The sequence below is a fragment of the Mustela lutreola genome, chromosome 13 (assembly GCF_030435805.1).
Source record: "Mustela lutreola isolate mMusLut2 chromosome 13, mMusLut2.pri, whole genome shotgun sequence".
NCBI classification, from domain to species: Eukaryota; Metazoa; Chordata; class Mammalia; order Carnivora; family Mustelidae; genus Mustela; species Mustela lutreola.
In genome coordinates this window covers 59,686,837-59,710,475 of record NC_081302.1, presented here as the reverse complement: position 1 = coordinate 59,710,475, position 23,639 = coordinate 59,686,837, and the positions used below count along the sequence as shown (strand labels likewise).

The following is a 23,639-nucleotide window of genomic DNA, read 5'->3' as shown; positions in this document are numbered from 1 at the left end:
AGATTTTATGCACAAAAATGTATCTCAAATGAAAATCACCTAATTTTAATGATTATTTATTTATGGGTAGGTTTTGCATAATTTTTCTTCGCATTTGGTGTATTATTTGAATTCTGTATCATGAATATGTACCATTTTTATAAAAATAGTAACATTATTCTTTAAAAAAAAAAGAAAAGAAGGATAAGAGGTACTACAAACAGAAATGAAATGAGACATTTCCAAAGTTGCTTCCATAACAACTTGTCAATAGGTTAAAAAGCTGCACAGAGAACTGCAGAGTGTGGGAGAAGAACATTAAATTGAAAAGAATTTTTTGAACCTAGTCCAAAAAAATTATTACATTTGAAACATTAACATGTAACAATGTAACAAACATAATGACTTTACCTTTAGCTAGTAAAAATGTGATCCAAGAAACTTTTAGCACCAACACAGAGTTTATTTCAGTAGATATCCTAGTAAACAAATAGAAAGCAGGAAAAAATTTTTATACTGACAATTTTCCAACTATCTCTTCTTTTTGCTTGTTTTAAATTATAGGCCTAAACTGACTGCATAAGAGAATACAATCAATTTTAAAGGCGTAATTTACACAGTAACTCAATTTGTCTCAATTAGTGTTTTCACCAAGATATTTATATTTAGCCCAGAGAACAGTATATATCTTGTGAAGGAAATATTGAATATTTCAATTCTAAACTAAAAATATGCACAAGAAGTTATATACTATGATGTACTTTGCTTCCAATTACTTAATACTTTTCTGCTCCTTGCTTTCTAATTAAAACCAACACTTTAGCAGAAAAACAGAGGTTTGGACAACTCTACCAATTTAATACTATGCCTTGATAACCTGTTGATATTAACAACTGGACTAGATTAATATAATGAATAAACACATAATTTCCCATTATATCAATCACCTTCAATAGTAGTAGGTCAGTGGGGCAGAAAACCTCTTATACTACACATTCTGTTTCCAAAGAAAACCTCTAGAGCTCTTACATGGGTATACTGTTGGAGCATGTATCATACATTAAAAAAAATAATTTGGAAATTTTAATATACATTGTCACATTTACTCTTACACAAAAACTATGTTCTTAGTCTTAATAAAGTTAATAAAATGTCAATAACAGATACTTAAAAAAGATTAACTCAGTGAATTTACGTTTTTTCCAGAACTGTTGATACGTTGCACTGAATCTACTTCCACCCTATTAGTTCTCCTTGTAGTAAAAGGCACATATTTCATACAATTTTCTTTGTGAGAAGATAAATAATCTACATAGGGTTTTAAATCTATGACCTTAATTTATGATGTAGCATGCTATAATCAATCAAACTAACCCTGGCATTATCAACATGTTTGGGATTCTTCCAGAAAAATCTTTTGAAACGCCAAAAAGATAAAATTAACTTGCTCTGAACTACTTACAAAGTGCTGGGTTGTGTCAAATATATAAGTTCACATGTCCTAAAACAAAGAAATAATTATATTAACATTATGGCTTTTTTAAAAGTTACTTTAAAATTTTTTTTCATAATGTAAAAATCAATCTTATGATGCTTTTTTCATCTTATTTCAAGAAGTATACATTTTTGGGGTGCCCAAGTAGCTCTGCTGAGTGTCCAGCTTTGGGGTTTTGGCTCAGGTCCTGATCTCAGGGTTGCTGGATGGAGCCCCGCACTGGGCTCCAAGCTCAATAGGGAGTCTGCTTGAGATTCTCTTCCTTTCCGTCTGCCCTTCCCCCTGCTCATGTGCACATTCTCTCCATAATAAAAAATCTTTTTTAAAAAAGTATACATTTTTTTTTAAATTATAGAATTATTTTAAAAAGTTAAAGTAAATTTTTCTAATACATGACACTTCACACATCTGTAATATCACACATTTTGTAATATCTAATTACAAAAGGACTGAATTTCATATGTGCATTTGTAACTCAGAATACATTTTGTAATTAAATCTTGATTTAGTTAGAATCCCAGATCAGGTCATAAAAGCTTACTTAACTAGTAGCCTCACTAAAATAACTCAACTTAAAAGTACTATAAAATCTATTTGTTTAGGACAATGACAGAATTAGAATCTTCGCAGACCTGCTTCCCAGTATAATAACTACAATTCATTGAAATTATTTAAAAAGTCATTTAAAGTCTCTGGAAATTCTCCTAAGGGCATACAGCAAAAAAGGAAATATTTTTTCAAGAAAATATACTAACTCCTGGCAAGAACAAAAATTGTGGAATTCAAAGCAAAGCTCACTTCCTCCTCTCCAGCTCAGCATTATAAAGCTCTACTTGGGCAGGTGCAGCTAAGACACAGGACTCCTTCTCTCCTCTGCTCCCAGCCTAGGACCATCACTCTGGGAAAGGAAGGTTACTAGCACCTCTAATCACCCCGAGCTTTGAGTTGTAGAAAGTCTATCCCAGGCAGGAGGAGCTGAGAGGTCTGGGGCTCCCATCCTCCACTTAGCTACCACGTATACAGCAAAAGTTCTATTCCAGGCACAGCAGATCAATATTGGGGCCTTCACTTCTCTTACTCCAGTCAATTCACAGGACGGAGGTTTCAGACATGAAAGGCAATCTGAGAAAACCAGAGACTATTACCTCTCCTCAGTGATACTTTTTTTTTTTTTTTTAACTTTAGAGAGAGCAGGAGAGAGAGAGAGATAATAGGCACAGTGGGCAGGGCGCCTGGGTGGCTCAGTGGGTTAAAGCCTCTGCCTTCAGCTCAGGTCATGATCCCAGGGTTCTTGGATTGAACCCTGCATCAGGCTCTCTGCTCAGTGGGGAGCCTGCTTCCCCCGCTCTCTGTCTCTGCCTGCCTCTCTGCCCACTTGTGATCTGTCAAATAAATAAATAAATAAAATAGGCACAGTGGGAGAGGGAGAAGCACACTTCCTGCTGAGCAGGGAGCCCAACTCGGGGCTTGATCCCTAGACCCTGGGATCATGACCCAAGTGAAAGTTAGATGCCTATCCAACTGAGCCACCCAAGAGCCCCTCTTTTTTTTTTTTTAAGTTTATTTATTTATTTATTTTTTGAGAGAGAGAGAGAGAGAGCTAGAACGTGCACATGCACAGGGGCAGAGGGAGAAGAGAGAGAGAATCCTAAGCAAGCTCCATGCTCGACTCAGTGCAGAGCCAGCCACAGGGCTGGATCTCATGACTGTGAGATCATGACCTGAGCTGAAACCAAGAGTCAGCTGCTTAACAATACGAGTACCCAAGCAACCCCTCAATGAGACTCTTAAAGCAGGGGTGACATTACAAAAGAAGAAGACACTGTCCCCATGCTGACCTCCCAAGCAGTGGCACAGAAATGATGGCCAGGGGGAGAGGCAAGTCTTAAAAGATAAGAATTTAAAAAAAAAAAAAAAAAGATAAGAATTTTTTTTTTTTAATTCAAGAGAGAGACACAGAGAAAGCAAGAATGGGGAGAGGGGAAGGAAAGCAGAGGAAGAGGGCAGGAGAGTGGAACACTGAGCCCTATGCAGGGCCCAATCCCAGGACCCTGAGATCATGACCTAAGGCGAAGTCAGACACTTAACCAACTGAGCCACCCAAGCAACCCAAGAAAAAGGAGTTCTGAAGCTCTCTCCAAGGTAATTAACTTTATTTGGAACATAGTGTGGGGACTTTCAAGGCTAATTGCTATTGAAAACAATGGAAATTTTGGTGGTGAGCAAGTTAAGAGGAAGCTAACAGTTTTATGAAAGCAACAAGCTAAATTCCAGACCACCAAAGAGAGAACAAGGGGAAGTAACAGCTAAGAAGGGCTCTCCTGGAAAAAGAACAAGCCTCAAGACTAACCTCAAAGACTATTCTTGCAAAGGGAGCCAAATTTAATTGGATCAGACTGTGAAGCAATTTCAAACGTGGGGTATTGTCATAAACAGCAGAATAGTCAGCAATTAGTGCAAGGTAACAGCTAGGTATTAATAAGAGATCAGGGGTTAGGGGGGAATGCCTGGGTGGCTCAGTTGTTGAGCATCTGCCTTCAGCTTGGGTCATGATCCTGAGGTCTTGGGATGGAGCCCCACATTGGGCTCCCTGCTCGGTGGGAAGCCTGCTTCTCCCTCTCTCACTCCCCCTGCTTGTATTCCCTCTCTTGCTGGGTCTCTCTATTAAATAAATAAATAAATCTAAAAAAAATAAATAAGATCAGGGGACAAGACTGTCAAGAGAACCCCTTGAAAATGACTCACCTCAGAGTAACTGCTGCATACCCAATGGCTACACTGAAGAGCAATAGCAGAGGCTACACACTATGGAATAAACAGACCTCACTGAAATAATACAGAGAGGTCACTAAACAAATAAATAACCACAAGAGAAATCCCCAAGAGAAAGGATAATCAGTACCTAGAATTACCACGGTGTTATCAAAAATGTTCAGTTTTCAAAAATAAGTGAAATACGTAAAGAAGTAGGAATGTATGACCTCTACATGGGAAAAAAGCAGGCAAAAAAAAAAAAAAAAAAAAAACTGTACTTGAGAGAACTCTGGCACCAGACTCAACAGAGACTTCAAAAGAGCTACTGTAAATATACTCAAAGAACTGAAGGTAACCGTGCTTAAGGAAGAAAGAAAGGTATTCTGACACTGTCTCATCCAATAGAGAGTATCAATAAAGAGAAATTATTTGAAAAGAATCAAATGGAAATTTAGGTTGAAAAGTACAATAACAAAAATAAAAAATTCATTAGATGGGCTACACAGTAGATCTGAGCTGGCATAATGAGGAAACACTAAGCTTGAAGATAGGTCAAAAGAGATTATGTTGCATGAAGAACAAAGAGGGAGAGAAAAGAAAAATGAAGAGGTTCACAGAAATGTGGGATACCAAAAAATACACCAATACATGTGTAATGGGAGTACATGAAAGAGATCTGGGGGTGAGGGTGGGGAGGTGCTGGGGAGTGGAAAGAGCAGAAAAAATATTTAAGGAATGAACTGAAAACTTCCCAAATCTAATGAAAACATTAATCTATACATCCAAAAAATATAAAGTCCAATTAGATGAATATAAAGAAATCCACACCCAGATATATCACAGTAAAATTGTTTAAAGACAAAGAGAAAAATCAGGAAAGCAACAACAGAAAAATGATATAATATGTATAAAGGAACCCAATAACATTAACGGCTGACTTCTCATGAAACAATGAAGATCAGAAGGCAGTAGGATTACATATTAAAGGTACTGAAAGAAAAAAAAAGTTAACCAAGAATCACATCCAGCAAAACTATCTTTCAAAAGTGAAGATGAGGAGCGCCTGGGTGGCTCAGTTGGTTAATCAACTGACTTGATTATTACCTGATCATACCTGATCAACTCAGTTAATGATCTGGGAGTCTTGGAATCAAGCCTCAACATTGGGTTCCCTGCTCAGCAGAGAGGCTGCTTCTTCCCCTGTCCCTCACCCTATTCCTGTGCTCTCTCTCTCAAATAAACAAAATCTTAAAAAAAAAAAAAAAGAGTATGCCCTTTAAAAAAAAAGTGAAGATGAAATAATGACATTTCCAAACAAAAGCAGAGAATCTGTTGGTAACAGACTCACTTTACAAGAAATACTAAAAAGTTCTTCAGGCTGAAAACAAGTAACCCAAAACTGTAATTCATATTCACATGAAAAAACAAAGAGCACTGGAAAAGGTAATTATGTTATGATAAAAGATGGCATAATTGAATATTCTCCTTTCTTCTCCTAATTATGTAAAAAGCAACCGTATAACACAATATGTATATAATTATATTGTTAAGCCTATAACATATAGGAATGTGATGTATTTGACAATACCAGCCCAAAGGAGGTAGTCAAGATCAAAGCTGTATTGGAGTAAACAAAGGACACTAGATGGTAAACCAAATCCATGGTAACAAAGGAAAAGAACAAGAAATGGTAATAAGACAATTAAGATAACAAACTCTATAAATATACACTCACTTTCCTCTATACTCTCAATTACTTTATAAGATACAACGGAAATATCTATAAACCGATGAATGGATAGACAAAATGTGGTAAACCATACACAATGGTTTACTCCATAATAAAGAGTAACAAAGGATTGAAACATGCTACAATATGGATGATCCACAAAAGCATGCTAAGGAAAGGGGCCAGTCACAAAAAATATGTAAATTAAAAATTTGTATTAGAAAATTACTTAGGGGTGCCTGGATGGCTCAGTCAGTTAAGCAATTGCCTTGGCTCTGGTCATGATCCTGGGGTCCTAGGACAGAGCCCCACATTGAGCACTCTGCTCGCGGGGAGTCTCCTTCTCTCTCTCCCCCTGCTCCTCTACTCTACTAGTGTTCTCTCTCTCACTCACTGTCTCTCAAATAAATAAATAAAATCTTCTGAAAAAAAAAGAAGAAGAAAATTACCTTATAATAAGCTTATAGTATCAATAAAGAATTTTTAAATAGAAAAGATGCTTAATGTCTGATGCAGTTTTAAATTATTTTATAACTTAATGTAACTCATAATAAAATGCTGTCATACAGTAAAAGATAATTGCATTCATTATAAATCTGTGCTTAAATGGTACCACAAGCAGTTGCAGCTACTGAACACCTAAAATGTGGCTACTGCAAATGTAGCTGTGCTATAAATGTAAATTACACACCAAAGTACTCAAAAATACTTAGTATGAGAAAAAAAGTAAAATATTTCATTTATAAGTTTCATGTTCTTATTAAAATAAAACTCATATGACATAAAATTAATTTTAAAGTGTATAAATTCAGGGGTGCCTGGATGGCTCAGGGGTTAAAGCCTCTGCCTTTGGCTCAGGTCATGATCTCAGGGTCCTGGGATCAAGCCCTGCAACGGGCTCTGTGCTCAGTAAGGAGCCTGCTTCCCCCTCTCTCTCTGCCTGCCCCTCTGCCTACTTGTGATCTCACTCTCTATGCCAGATAAATAAATTTTTCTTAAAAATATATAAATTCAGTAATTTTTAGTATATTGACTTTGTTTTACAACCATCACTATCTAATTCCAGATATTTCCATCACCCCCATAACAAAACCCATACTTAACAGCAGTACTCCCCATGCCTGGCAATCACTAAAAATTTACATTCTGTCTCTATGGATATGTCCGTTTGGACATTTCATACAATGAACTATATGGCCTTTTGTGTCTGGTTTCTTTCACTTAGCTTAATGCTTTCAAGGTTCATCCATGTTACAGCATGGATATTATAAATAATGTTGCTATAAATATTAGTGCTCAAATTTTTGTGTGAATGATACATGTTGAAATATTTTTGGATATATGGGTTAAAATGTTAAAATAAAATTCACTTATTTAACTTTTTGTTATGCAGCTACCAAAATATTTAAAATTCATGGCTTATGTTATTATATTTCTCTGTGACAGCATTAATGAACCTAAAAATAACTTTAAAAGCTACCATTTATCAGCGATCAAAAAGAATGAAATCTTGCCAATTGCAATGAAATGGATAGAGCTGGAGAGTATTATGTTAAGCAGAATACATCAGTCAGAGAAAGACAAATACCATATGATTTCACTCCTATGTGGAATTTAAGAAACAATACAGATGAACTAAGGGAAGGGATATTAAAAAAAGAGATAGAGAGAGAGAGGGAAGCAAACCATAAGAAACTGTTAATGATAGAAAGCAAACTGAGGGTTGCTGGAGGGAAGGGGTGTGAGGGATGGGCTAGACAGGATAATGGGCATTAAGGGGAGCACTTAGGATGAGCACTAGGTGTTACATGTAAGTGACGAATCACTAAATTCTACTCCTGAAACCAGTATTATACTACGTGTTAGCTAGAATTTAAATAAAAACTTAAAAAGCTAGTTCTTATTACACACTTAGTATGTGTCGAAAGGTGAGCTAACCAATAACATCGTCTTACTTAATTCTCACAATTACCCTAGAAGGAGAGTATTACTGGCTATATTTTAGATTAAAATTGAGGTTTAGAGAGATTAAATAACATTTCCCTAGCTTACACAGTCAGTAAGTGACTGAATACTCATACTTAGATCTGTTTAGCTTTTTTAAAGTCACCATAATCACTATGGCATATTGCTCTATCTACACACACACACAGTCTGCTCTGAAATGAACAGGCTTTGATGTCACAGTTAAATTTCCTAACTGTTCTTCAGTAAAGGTACAAATAAGATAGAAAAAAACTCTGCTAATTCACTTTAAGGCCAATAAGCACTAAATTATCTCATATAACAAGTTATATTAATTTTAAAGTGTATAAATTCAGGGGTGCCTGGATGGCTCAGTGGGTTAAGCCGCTGCCTTTGGCTCAGGTCATGATCTCAGGGTCCTGGGATCAAGCCCTGCATCAGGCTCTGTGCTCAGTAAGGAGCCTGCTTCCCCCTCTCTCTCTGCCTGCCCCTCTGCCTACTTGTGATCTCTCTCTCTCTGTCACTATTGTCTACAGGACAAAGAGCAAGCTCCCTAGCAGTCGGATCCCTTCCTCCCTTTCAGCCATCAGCAATATCAAAGTACATCATCCTGCTGCTTTGCCTTTGGACACATGTAATCACTCTGCCTGGAAAGCTCAGTCCCAATTCCTCCACATTTTGTTTGGTGACTTTATCCTTAAACCTGTTCAGACACTGCCTTCTCCTAAAATTTTTACTTGATCAAAAGCATCCCACAGGGGTACCTGGGTGGCTCAGTGGGTTAAGCCTCTGCATTCGGCTCAGGTCATGGTCCCAGGGTCCTGGGATCGAGCCCCGCATCAGGCTCTCTGCTCAGCAGGGAGCCTGCTTCTCCCCCTCTCTCTTGTGATCTCTCTCTCTCTCTGTCAAATAAATAAAATCTTTAAAAAAAAAAAAAAGCACCCCACAATAACCCTTCTTGCCCTTAAACACACACAGTATTTTGCACACTATATAATTTCTATTTCTCACACAGAATCCTCTACAATAGAGCATCACATGCATCACTGCATTATTTTTATTAAAAAACATAATTTAGTTGCTATATTTACTATAATCATAGTGTCACTAGATGTTTTATGTCACTAACATATAGCTGAGTCACTTAGTTAAATGCTTGTTGTAATTTCTTAATTTATTTGCAGTAACAGCTAATAGCTAGCCTAAAATTGCTGAAGGAATATTCTACAAAATAATATTTCCAGAAGTTAATTGATATCAAATACATATATACATATATTAGTAGTCTAATAATTTAGGGAATGATAAATTCAACAGATTCAACATATTTTATTATACACAACTTTTAAGAACCCTGGTTTGCAAATGTACAGTCTGATTTTTTTTTTTAATTTTTTATTTTTTATAAACATATATTTTTTATATACATATATTTTTATCCCCAGGTCTGTGAATCACCAGGTTTACACACTTCACAGCACTCACCAAATCACATACCCTCCCCAATGTCCATAATCCCACGCCCTTCTCCCCAACCCCCTCCCCCCGGCAACCCTCAGTTTGTTTTGTGAGATTAAGAGTCACTTATGGTTTGTCTCCCTCCCAATCCCATCTTGTTTCATTTATTCTTCTACCCACTTAAGCCTCCATGTTGCATCACCACTTCCTCATATCAGGGAGATAATATGATAGTTGTCTTTCTCTGCTTGACTTATTTCGCTAAGCATGATACGCTCTAGTTCCATCCATGTTGTCGCAAATGGCAAGATTTCATTTCTTTTGATGGCTGCATAGTATTCCATTGTGTATATATACCACATCTTCTTGATCCATTCATCTGTTGATGGACATCTAGGTTCTTTCCATAGTTTGGCTATTGTGGACATTGCTGCTATAAACATTCGGGTGCATGTGTCCCTTTGGATCACTACATTTGTATCTTTAGGGTAAATACCCAATAGTGCAATTGCTGGGTCATAGGGCAGTTCTATTTTCAACATTTTGAGGAACCTCCATGCTGTTTTCCAGAGTGGCTGCACCAGCTTGCATTCCCACCAACAGTGTAGGAGGGTTCCCCTTTCTCCGCATCCTCGCCAGCATCTGTCATTTCCTGACTTGTTGATTTTAGCCATTCTGACTGGTGTGAGGTGATATCTCATTGTGGTTTTGATTTGTATTTCCCTGATGCCGAGTGATATGGAGCACTTTTTCATGTGTCTGTTCGCCATCTGGATGTCTTCTTTGCAGAAATGTCTGTTCATGTCTTCTGCCCATTTCTTGATTGGATTATTTGTTCTTTGGGTGTTGAGTTTGCTAAGTTCTTTATAGATTCTGGACACTAGTCCTTTATCTGATATGTCGTTTGCAAATATCTTCTCCCATTCTGTCAGTTGTCTTTTGATTTTGTTAACTGTTTCCTTTGCTGTGCAAAAGCTTTTGATCTTGATGAAATCCCAGTAGTTCATTTTTTCCCTTGCTTCCCTTGCCTTTTGCGTTGTTCCTAGGAAGATGTTGCTGCGGCAGAGGTCGAAGAGGTTGCTGCCCGTGTTCTCCTCAAGGATTTTGATGGATTCCTTTCGTACATTGAGGTCCTTCATCCATTTTGAGTCTATTTTTGTGTGTGGTGTAAGGAAATGGTCCAATTTCATTTTTCTGCATGTGGCTGTCCAATTTTCCCAGCACCATTTATTGAAAAGGCTGTCTTTTTTCCATTGGACATTCTTTCCTGCTTTGTCGAAGATTAGTTGACCATAGAGTTGAGGGTCTATTTCTGGGCTCTCTATTCTGTTCCATTGATCTATGTGTCTGTTTTTGTGCCAGTACCATGCTGTCTTGATGATGACAGCTTTGTAATAGAGCTTGAAGTCCGGAATTGTGATGCCACCAACGTTGGCTTTCTTTTTCAATATCCCTTTGGCTATTCGAGGTCTTTTCTGGTTCCATATAAATTTTAGAATTATTTGTTCCATTTCTTTGAAAAAGATGGATGGTACTTTGATAGGAATTGCATTAAATGTGTAGATTGCTTTAGGTAGCATAGACATTTTCACAATATTTATTCTTCCAATCCAGGAGCATGGAACATTTTTCCATTTCTTTGTGTCTTCCTCAATTTCTTTCATGAGTACTTTATAGTTTTCTGAGTATAGATTCTGTGTCTCTTTGGTTAGGTTTATTCCTAGGTATCTTATGGTTTTGGATGCAATTGTAAATGGGATTGACTCCTTAATATCTCTTTCTTCTGTCTTGCTGTTGGTGTAGAGAAATGCAACTGATTTCTGTGCATTGATTTTATATCCTGACACTTTACTGAATTCCTGTATAAGTTCTAGCAGTTTTGGAGTGGAGTCTTTTGGGTTTTCCACATATAGTATCATATCATCTGCGAAGAGTGATAATTTGACTTCTTCTTTGCCGATTTGGATGCCTTTAATTTCCTTTTGTTGTCTGATTGCTGAGGCTAGGACCTCTAGTACGATGTTGAATAGCAGTGGTGATAATGGACATCCCTGCCGTGTTCCTGACCTTAGCGGAAAAGCTTTCAGTTTTTCTCCATTGAGAATGATATTTGCGGTGGGTTTTTCATAGATGGCTTTGATGATATTGAGGTATGTGCCCTCTATCCCTACACTTTGAAGAGTTTTGATCAGGAAGGGATGTTGTACTTTGTCAAATGCTTTTTCAGCATCTATTGAGAGTATCATATGGTTCTTGTTCTTACTTTTATTGATGTGTTGTATCACATTGACTGATTTGCGGATGTTGAACCAACCTTGCAGCCCTGGAATAAATCCCACTTGGTCGTGGTGAATAATCTTTTTAATGTACTGTTGAATCCGATTGGCTAGTATTTTGTTGAGTATTTTCGCATCTGTGTTCATCAAGGATATCGGTCTATAGCTCTCTTTTTTGGTGGGATCCTTGTCTGGTTTTGGGATCAAGGTGATGCTGGCCTCATAAAATGAGTTTGGAAGTTTTCCTTCCATTTCTATTTTTTGGAACAGTTTCAGGAGAATAGGAATTAGTTCTTCTTTAAATGTTTGGTAGAATTCCCCCGGGAAGCCGTCTGGCCCTGGGCTTTTGTTTGTTTGGAGATTTTTAATGACTGTTTCAATCTCCTTACTGGTTATGGGTCTGTTCAGGCTTTCTATTTCTTCATGGTTCAGTTGTGGTAGTTTATATGTTTCTAGGAATGCATCCATTTCTTCCAGATTGTCAAATTTATTGCCGTAGAGTTGCTCATAGTATGTTCTTATAATAGTTTGTATTTCCTTGGTGTTAGTTGTGATCTCTCCTCTTTCATTCATGATTTTATTTATTTGGGTCCTTTCTCTTTTCTTTTTGATAAGTCGGGCCAGGGGTTTATCAATTTTATTAATTCTTTCAAAGAACCAGCTCCTAGTTTCGTTGATTTGTTCTATTGTTTTTTTGGTTTCTATTTCATTGATTTCTGCTCTGATCTTTATGATTTCTCTTCTCCTGCTGGGCTTAGGGTTTCTTTCTTGTTCTTTCTCCAGCTCCTTTAGGTGTAGGGTTAGGTTGTGTACCTGAGACCTTTCTTGTTTCTTGAGAAAGGCTTGTACCGCTATATATTTTCCTCTCAGGACTGCCTTTGTTGTGTCCCACAGATTTTGAACCGTTGTATTTTCATTATCATTTGTTTCCATGATTTTTTTCAATTCTTCTTTAATTTCCCGGTTGACCCATTCATTCTTTAGAAGGATACTGTTTAGTCTCCATGTATTTGGGTTCTTTCCAAACTTCCTTTTGTGGTTGAGTTCTAGCTTTAGAGCATTGTGGTCTGAAAATATGCAGGGAATGATCCCAATCTTTTGATACCGGTTGAGTCCTGATTTAGGACCGAGGATGTGATCTATTCTGGAGAATGTTCCATGTGCACTAGAGAAGAATGTGTATTCTGTTGCTTTAGGATGAAATATTCTGAATATATCTGTGATGTCCATCTGGTCCAGTGTGTCATTTAAGGCCTTTATTTCCTTGCTGATCTTTTGCTTGGATGACCTGTCCATTTCAGTGAGGGGAATATTAAAGTCCCCTACTATTATTGTATTGTTGTTTATGTGTTTCTTTGATTTTGTTATTAATTGGTTTATATAGTTGGCTGCTCCCACGTTGGGGGCATAGATATTTAAAATTGTTAAATCTTCTTGTTGGACAGACCCTTTGAGTATGATATAGTGTCCTTCCTCATCTCTTATTACAGTCTTTGGCTTAAAATCTAATTGATCTGATATAAGGATTGCCACTCCTGCTTTCTTCTGATGTCCATTAGCATGGTAAATTCTTTTCCACCCCCTCACTTTAAATCTGGAGGTGTCTTCGGGCTTAAAATGTGTTTCTTGGAGGCAACATATAGATGGGTTTTGTTTTTTTATCCATTCTGATACCCTGTGTCTTTTGACAGGGGCATTTAGCCCATTCACATTCAGGGTAACTATTGAGAGATATGAATTTAGTGCCATTGTATTGCCTGTAAGGTGACTGTTACTGTATATGGTCTCTGTTCCTTTCTGATCTACCACTTGTAGGCTCTCTCTTTGCTTAGAGGACCCCTTTCAATATTTCCTGTAGAGCTGGTTTGGTATTTGCAAATTCTTTCAGTTGTTGTTTGTCCTGGAAGCTTTTAATCTCTCCTTCTATTTTCAATGATAGCCTAGCTGGATATAGTATTCTTGGCTGCATGTTTTTCTCGTTTAGTGCTCTGAAAATATCATGCCAGCTCTTTCTGGCCTGCCAGGTCTCTGTGGATAAGTCAGCTGCCAATCTAATATTTTTACCATTGTATGTTACAGACTTCTTTTCCCGGGCTGCTTTCAGGATTTTCTCTTTGTCATTGAGACTTGTAAATTTTACTATTATGTGACGGGGTGTGGGCCTATTCTTATTTATTTTGAGGGGCATTCTCTGAACCTCCTGAATTTTGATGCTTGTTCCCTTTGCCATATTGGGGAAATTCTCCCCAATAATTCTCTCCAGTATACCTTCTGCTCCCCTCTCACTTTCTTCTTCTTCTGGAATCCCAATTATTCTAATGTTGTTTCGTCTTATGGTGTCACTTATTTCTCGAATTCTCCCCTCATGGTCCAGTAGCTGTTTGTCCCTCTTTTGATCAGCTTCTTTATTCTTGTACAGTCTGATTTTTAAGGGGGGATATAGTATGTAAATTTTCCTAAACTGGGCCAGAAATTTTTTTTGTTTTATAAACATTCCTGGAGGGGCACCTGGCTAGCTCAGTTGGTAGAACATGTGGCTCTTGATTTCTGGGTCAAGAGTTGAAGCCCCACATTGGGCACACAGCTTACTTAAGAAAAACAAAACTGTAAACATTAGTGGAAAGTTTACTGTTTATTACAGGTACTGGACTCAGCACCATCTGCATTATCTCATTTAGTACATTAAAAAATGTAACAGGGTAGGCACCATTATCAACTCAGTTAACACCCGAGAAAACTAAGCACTAAAACTAAGCACTAAAGTTAGGTAACTCACTTGGTCCAAGATCTTACAGTATATGTTGGAGCCCAGAGTAGAATACGAATCTGTCGGACTCAAAAGATTCCTTTTTCTTCAACATTAAACCGTACTAGAGCCGCTCTTTTTTGGTAGGGCATCATACTAGACTGTTGTAGAGAGAATTTTTGTGAACTCTAATTCTGAACTCTACTTACTAATCTGAAATAGCCAGTGTTTTACACTGGTCTAAAGAAAAAAACATAGGGCATAGGGGATAGGAAGAACTCAAATACTTCAGAATTACCCATATAATATTTGACTTTCTTTCTTTTCTAACTTCCTTTAGCCCCCAAAAGAATTGTAAATACAATGTATCACTAGAAAGTATGAAGGGTAAAGAGGTAAAACAGAAATAAATATCCAAGTAGATTTCTGATCTCAGATAGCGAAGCAAAAAACCTAGAAGTATCTAATTAAAATTATTACAGCAGGGAAAAAAAATCAGGACTGTACTCCAAGTCATTCTCACTAAAATTCTGTATCTAGAAATAACCTGATGATAATGGATTTTGAGGTACTAGTCTTTACAGAATAGATTTTTTTTTTAAGATTTTTTATTTTATTTATTTGACAGACAGAGACTACAAGTAGGCAGAGAGGCAGGCAGAGAGAGAGGAGAGAGGAGGAAGCAGGCTCCCTGCTGAGCAAAGAGCCCGATGCGATGCGGGGCTCGATCCCAGGACCCTGGGATCATGACCTGAGCTGAAGGCAGAGGCTTTAACCTACTGAGCCACCCAGGCACCCCCAGAATAGATTTTTTTTAAATATTGGCTTAGAGACAGTTTTGCTTAATTTATTATACTGGTAACATATCCTCTTTAGAAATGTAAGTTACTCATACAAAACCATGGTTAACATTTTGGTACTTACTTCTTTTCTAGTTACTGTCATTCAAAACATTAGTGTCAATACATTACTTTATTCAATAAATACAACCTCTTTCTGCAGTTATAAGCACAGTATATCCTGCTTTATTTATTCAGCATTAGAAGCATTTTTCTCATACTGTTCTAGTCCTCATCAAATTTTATATTTAATATTATAACCATTTTTGCAGATTGTTAATATTCCTCAGCAAATTTTATTTTACCTTTATAATACTTAGTGTTTAGACTATATTTATATCTTACTCTTTACTGTATAAATAGGTTGTTTCCAGCTTTTCATTGGTTTAAGTAATATTGTGAAAAAAAATCTCTAAAGTGTTTTTGTATTTAAGATAACATTCTTAGGATTAAGTTCCAAGATATGAGTTAAAATGCCATAAACAACTTTAAGGGAAAAAAGCATTCAGAAAAGTTCCAGTTAGGTTTAAAAAAAAAAAAAGAAAGAAGGAAAAAATTATATATACCACATAATTTACATAAAACAATATCCAAAAGAAAGAAATATTCTAAACATGAAAACTAGTTATCTCCAGTACTAAAATTTAGGATGATTCATATTTTGTATACGCTTTTCTGTATTTTCCAGGTGCTTTATAATTAGTCTACATTTCTTGTACAAATTAATTTTTATTATAATAAAAAAATCCTTTTTTTCCTGTGCAAATAGACTTTACTCAAGAAAAGACAAAATAAAATAATGATGGCCAATATGACCTTATTACAATTAAAAATGAGGAATAAGAAAAATTCCCTCAAAAGCCCTAGGCCAATCTTGATTTTTTTCCTCTCACTTTTCTTATCCTCTGTCACACCACTGAAGTTTTAGTGGCATACCAACCAAAAAGAAGCAAAGGGAAAATAGAAGCATCCTTCTGAGAAGGATATGTATGTATATGTCTCCAGCTCTGTCTACATACTCATTCTCCCCAGAATATTTAAGGACATGCCTCTTCTCTTCTCTCTCTTTACAATTGTTTGGTTAGCTAAAGTATTAAATCTTATATATTCTCAACCAAGTGAAATGAGCTCCAAAATAAACAAAGTAACAGCCACATGCCACACTTGGCATTTTACCAGTGGCAGTGGAGAACTGGATGAAAAGTGTACTAAAAACTTAACCTGGGGCGCCTGGGTGGCTCAGTGGGTTAACCCTCTGCCTTCGGCTCAGGTCATATCTCAGGGTCCTGGGATCAAGCCCCACATTGGGCTCTCTGCTCAGCAGGGAGCCTGCTTCCCTGTCTCTCTCTGCCCCCAGCTCTGCCTACTTGTGATCTCTCTGTCAAATAAATAAATAAAACCTTAAAAAAAAAAAAAGAAAAAAAAACCTAACCCAAGTTTATCTGAATTTCATCTTTCTCCCAGTTAAACAGTAATGAAAAGTCTCCTAAACTACCACTGAGAATACAAATCATAGCTTGGTAGTATAGGTCGTGTATACCTTCTACTCCAGCACGCTTTCCTTTTTCTGAACTAAGTAACTCCATTAGGAAGAAGTTTACATTTAGGTCACTCTTCCATTGAAAACTGGAAGTCTCTGGTAGAGAAGATTAAAGTCTTAAAGTTTGTTAAAACAAATGAGAAATACGAAAGGACAGTATAAAAATTTTGGAGGAAACATTCAGAATGCATATGATTAGATAAATAAGAAAGCTAAGAACCAATAAAAAACTAATAGCAAAAGGAACAAATCTAAGAGGTAATAACCAATAACTTTACTATATTTCCCAGATGGAATCTAATTGACAGTAACATGCAAAACTGGGGCATAATCCTAATAAAACTTTCACTTTACCTTTCTAATTTGCTGTAGAGTGCACATAATACATTATACTTCTTCAACAGTCTCGACATAGCATTATCAACCTTGGTACTGGTATCAATTTCTTTTAGTAAATCAAAGAATCTGCAGACACTACAAAGAAAGGAATAGAAAAAGTGAATCTGTAACTGAAAAAAATTCATTTCATTTTCAAAGCATAGACATTTTAATCCAGAAGTTTATTAGCTCCATACCAAATCACTATTGTGTTCTTTGGAAGGAATTATTTTTTGTATTTTACTAGTTTGAAGAGTAAAAATCAACTACCTTCAACCCTATATGTGTATACCTATGCCTACATCTATTTGTACCAAAAAAAAAAAGGTTGTTATGATAGACACATACATACATATTTATTTCTACACCTGCCTATATGCTTTGAAAACCATAAGTTCACATCAATTTATCCAATTCCAACATACTGTTTCCCTTTCCAAATCTATAACTCTTCTTTGTCAGTGAGAAAGCTGTGATCCATTTATCTTTATTTACTCACTTAGTTAATCACCCTGCCTGTAGCTACCTTCCATCTCTGAAGTTACCCACTCTCCAACGTGGGCACTCTCATCTGCTCAGACTGACTCCCCATCCTAGACTGCCCCGACCCCTCCATATGGACAGCTTCCTCACCCTAGTAGTGTTCTGACTCCCCAGCCCAGACTGCATTCACTTCACATATGGTCTGGCTACTCACACACCCTGCTTGGTCTCTGGCACTGTACACCAAACAGGCCATTTCAGGGCCCTCATCCCCAACCATATCCATATGAATGCCCTCCTCATCACACTTGGGCTCTAACATTCTTCTCTGCACCCCATGCTCTCTCCTACCACAGATGCACATACGTACTTTCTTCAACCACTAATGGTTTTAGGGCTGAATTATTGGGGAAGGGAAAAGAAAAACTGATTAAAATTTTTAGGTTGTTTAAATAATGACTTTAAATCATTTTTTATTGTTTTCTATAAAAATCAATCTGTTTGAAATATTAATACATCCATTTTTTGCTAATAAAAAATAGGGCACTAAACACAGCAATCATCAACTGCACCACACACACACACACACACAAATTGGAATTATACCAAAACAGCTAAATGAACTCAAGGGTAGTCACCAGACCCTCCCATATGCTCTCCAGCAACTAATGAATTATAGGATTCATTCTAAAAAATGGGCGGGACCACTCAGACATTCATCTCAAGAACTGTAAAAATAGAAGCTTCAGCTAATCAGCAGTGAACAAAGAACCCAAGAGACAGTTGTTAAAGTACTTGTGACATAGAAGGGACTGAGGCAGCCATGACAAGCTACACGGAACAGCAAATAAAGAAGTAGAAATGATATGGAGTAGATGTTCATGATGCTGCTCACAAGAGAAAAGAGAATGGAGTAAATGTCTAGATACCTTCAAAGAAAAATAAAAAAAACTCAAAAAAGCATCTATTCAAGAAGCACGCTCAGTTCCAGTTTTTATGAGATATATGGCAATACCTATGAGACACCATGTAAACTGAATTATTACTACAAAGTCACCTTTTTCTAGGGGTAACTTAAGTGAGACTCTATTCCTTCTGCAGCCCCCCTCTGAAGGAAAGAAGAGAAGAGGGAAGGCTACAGAGAGGAAAGGCAGGCATAAAAAGCCATGATTAAGACACGCAAATCTAAAATAACTACTTATTCTACAGTACTGCTCTATGGATTGATATGTCTTATTATCCGTCCACAAGTAAGTAAGTACAGAAATTCAGAGTAAGCATTTAAAAACTTTTATGGCAATTTAACACTAATGTCGTGCCTGCTGAATATAATAGTAAAAAGTTTGGTCCTGCAGTTAGTATAATTTTTTTCTTTCATTTTTCTGGTAATTAATTTATATTATTTATTTTTTAAATGTCAGTCCATGACATACTGAAAAAAAAGTCCTTTACTAAAGCACATTTAAGCAGCAGTGGTCTAGATACCATTCCTGGATAGTTATTAGAACAAAGAGATGACCTAAGAAAAAGCTGTAATGAATATATTATTGTATTTATTGTACAGAGATTATTTATGACATGCCCAATTATAATTGTTGCTCCATTCAGAAAAAAAATTCAGGAAAAACTTTGCCAGGAAAATTCTTTCATCTTAGAAATAAAAGATGTAATAGCCTTTCTGTCATATTCATTTAGTAATCTAGAAATAGCTTTGTAACACTGTATTACAGACATCTGTTTAATTTTACCCTTCCCACTGGAATGAGTTTCTTAAAGTCAGAGACTCTTTCTCACCTCTATATCATTAGAATCTAGCACAGTATCACAGAGCCTAACAGCTCTATAAGTTTTCTTTCCTTTATTTATTTATTTTTTTTTTTGCAGGGAAAGGGCATGGAGGGGTGGTCTACACTAGGAAAGAGATCAAGACCTCATCAGTACCTATGGTTAAGTTATAAGCACAGATTACATGAACTACTTACTTTTCTATTCATTATAAGTCATTTAATTCTCATAATTCTATAAAGTAGCTCACAGATGAGGAACTGAAACAATAAAGCTAAGCCATCTGCTCTAGGTCATTTAGCTTATAAAACAACAGATACCCATTAAACCCGCTCCATCTTAACCAAAACATTCATATCATTTTCAGTCCTCTGGGCCACTGAAACATCTACTGCATGAATGTATAAATTAATGCAGAAATTTACTTATATAATTTTCAGTAAAAGGATTTACTGAAATTACTTATATAACATATAATATAAATTAACGCAGAAATTTACCTATATAATTACTTGTATAAATTTTAATGAAATCTCTGAGATTCTATTTCTAATTCAGTAAGCTAAAATATGACTATACAAGTTCTTTGTTTCCACATTTTATTTAGAGGTAGTAAGAAAGAGTCACTGAAAAATGCAGCAATTTACCTCACTTAAATAAAATACTAATTATGTTTAATTCTAGATAATTTTATCCAAGAAGAAATATATACTACTATCTTTCTAGTAAAATTATTTACTGTTACATTTTGTAAAATGCTGCAAATGAAATGACTAGATGTTGCACAAAGCTGCTCAAGATAACATTCAGGAATTATTGGAAACAAATTAGTAAATTCTTCTTATAAGTATAAGGTTTATAAGCTCAACAACAATTATTTGAGTAATTATGGAAACTCAACTGGATATACAGTCTCAAAAAGTATATACTTATGCATGTGTTACATTAAGTAATATTAAACATTAATAAATGTTAACTAAATTCTTCTAGACTCCCACAACTTTTATAAAAATTTTAATCTAATAACCCTACTTTACAAACCCTTGCTCTTTTTTTCCACTTCCTCAATAGCTACAATTAGAAAGTTCTAGAGAGTGGGAGACATGATGAAAAATTTCCCAGGATTAAAAAAAATAAAAGAAAAGAAAAAGAAAAATTTCCCAGGATACAAAATTCTTGAGGAACTATATCATAAATAACACATTCGTTAAGGCTCCATGAGCCTTAGGTTGAAGGAGACTTAGGTTGACCTAAGTCCTTTAAGTGTTATTTAATTTTAGCATTTCTCACTAGTTCCCTAAATTCTATTTAAGAGGAAAGTTCAGAAATACTTTTCTTTGATGGCAGAGGCCTATATTGATATAAGAAATTTTACCTGGTTTCTATGTTTTTCTGTAGCTCAGTAAAAGTGAATGGCATCTCATCTAGATCAACTGCTGCAATAAAGATACAGATTCCCCATAGCTCCTTTTTCCTTTGAACATAACCTTCCTGCGTACAAAAAAAAAAAAAAAAATTCAAATATTTCATTAATCATTCACACACTGGATACCATATTAAAATTGTACTATATGATAATTTTTTTCTTATTCAATATAAATAAATGTTTTTAAATCCTTATGATGGCATATACTCTAAAGCATTTAATTCTAAACTAATCAACAACACTTAAATTTTACATTGTAAATAAAAAAAATACTAAAAAGATCACAAAAGTTAAATTACAACTTACGGTGAAAAATTTAGGGTCTTCTCTGAAGTAAATACTTTCATTTTTATTTTATCTTATTTTTTAAAGATTTTATTTACTTATTTGACAGAGAGATTACAAGTAAGCAGAGAAGCAGGCAGAGAGCAAGGGAAGCAGGCTCCCGGCTGAGCAGAGAGCCCGATGTGGGGCTCGATCCCAGGACCCTGAGACCATGACCTGAATCAAAGGCAGAGGCTTAACCCACTGAGCCACCCAGGCACCCCAACACTTTCATTTTTAAATAATCCAATGTCCTCATAGCCAACTTAAAAGATTTTCGAGTTTATTATATATACTGTTTTTTTAAAAAACAAGGCTACTCTCTTATATAATTATCCTCTTTTTGCTCTGATTTACTTCTATTTTTTAAAGACATTTATTTTTATTTTATTTATTTATTTATTTAAGATTTTATTTATTTATTTGACAGAGAGAGACACAGCAAGAGTAGGAACACATGCAGGGGAAGTGGGAGAGGGTGAAGCAGGCTTCCTACCAAGTAGGGAGCCCGATGTGGGGCTGGGATCAGAACCTGAGCCACAGGCAGATGCTTAATGACTGAGCCACCCAGGTGCCCTTAGGAGGCCAATGCCTTATCCATTAGGCTACTAGGGCCCAGGTGTCCTTAAAGACATTTATTTTTAGAGAGAGAGCTCACACATGTGGATATGTGAGCAGGGGAGGGACAGAGGAGAGGGAGAAAGAATCCTCAAACAGACTCCCTCTTGATGGCAGAGCCTAACATGGGCTTAATCCCAGGACCCTGAGATCATGACCTGAGAAGAAATCAAGAGTCTGTCGCTTAACTCACTGTGCCAACCAGACACCCCTGATTCATTCATTTTTAAAATAATCTATGGACTCAGGTATTTTTTAACCTTGTGAAATTCATATCCCTCAGTGCCATTATTGCTTTCTTTGTGAAGTGGAAATAATAATAAATATCTCACTTAGTAAGAATTAAATGTAATTATACAACATAAGGCCCTTAGCATAATGCCTGACATAATTAGTACTTGATGAGTGGTAGCTATGATTATCATTAAAATACTTTTATTATAATTTCACTATCATTACCTTTTCCCCTAAAAATATGTATTACTTTCTAAATATGTATGTTTTATAGATAAAATTTGATTACATTAAATTGAAAATAAAAGAAATACCAAATTATCTGATGTTCTATTACAAAATTGGAACAATTTGCTTACTCTTAATTGGATGTTATAATAGAACTGAAAAGTATGTGATACAAATTTACATTGTTTTGAAATCTCAATTATACATAAGCTTTAAGAAAAGAATTATTCTGGGGCACCTAGATGTTAAGTCAGTTTAGCAGCCAACTCTTGGTTTCAGCTCAAGTCAGAATATCAGGGTCAGGATTCTCTCTCTCCCTCTCCCCCTGCCCCCCGCCCCAGCTCACAGTCTCTCTCTCTCTCTCTCTCAAATAAATAAATAAATATTTTAAAAAATTATTCTAGATTATCAAATTTTGAAAAATATTTTTAGTTGTTTGTTTATCAGAGAGAGAGTGAGGACAAGCAGGGAGAGCAGGAGGCAGAAGGAGAAGCAGGCTGCCAGCCAAACAAGGAGCCCATTATGGGCCTGGATCCCAAGACCCCATCATCATGACCTGAGCCAAAGGCAGATGTTCAACCAACCAAGCCACCAAGGCGTTCCTGGATTATCAAATTTCATTGACAACAAAAAGTTTATCATTATCCAACTCTAAACTTCTCCTTAATTTTAGCTACTTAAAAAATAAAATATTTTTATTTTTTATTTTAATTCCAATACAGCTAACATACAATGCTATATTACTTTCAGGTATACAATATAGTGATTCAGCACTTCCACACATCACCCTGTGCTCATCAGGACAAGGGCACTCCTTAATCTCCATCACCTATTTCACACCCAGCCCCCCACCTACCTTCCCTCGGTAGCCATCAATTTGTTCTCTATAGTTAAGGGTGTATTTCTTGGTTGTCTCTTTTTTTCCTTTGCCTGTTTTGTTTCTTAAATTCCACAATATGCAGATATCTGTTGCATTTCTATACAAATCTTTTAAAACTTATAAATATACATCCACTAAAATTATTAATTTAAAAAGACAATATCAAAGTTTGATGAGGATGTAGAGCAAGGAATACTCAGACACAGCTGGTGACCATGTGAAATGGTACAACCCTACTGAAAAACAAGTTTGGCAAGTTCTTATACCATTAACTATACACTTTCCGTAATACTTAGCAATACCACTCCCAGATAGACGGATTTCTCCCAAGAGAAGTGGAATTCTTTCCATTTGTACATGAATCTTACTAGCAGCTTCAATCATAAAAACCAAAAAACTAGAAACAACCCAATATTCAAAAACAGGTGAACAGATAAACTGTGGTATATCCATATAATGGAATGTTATTCAACAATAAAAAGGAAAAGTACAAATAAACACA

General features: G+C 36.0%; 1 protein-coding gene across 1 annotated transcript in view; it reads right to left on the bottom strand.

The window, feature by feature from the left end:
• RB1 (RB transcriptional corepressor 1) overlaps positions 1-23,639 on the bottom strand; it is a 166,290-nt gene that overhangs the window by 117,204 nt on the left and 25,447 nt on the right. Inside the window, exons 3-6 of the mRNA XM_059144350.1 lie at positions 20,803-20,918; positions 17,136-17,255; positions 1,442-1,480; positions 391-458 (exon numbers count right to left, since the gene is read on the bottom strand). Coding sequence (XP_059000333.1) covers positions 391-458; positions 1,442-1,480; positions 17,136-17,255; positions 20,803-20,918 — 343 coding nt within the window. The remainder of the gene's footprint in view (positions 1-390; positions 459-1,441; positions 1,481-17,135; positions 17,256-20,802; positions 20,919-23,639) is intronic.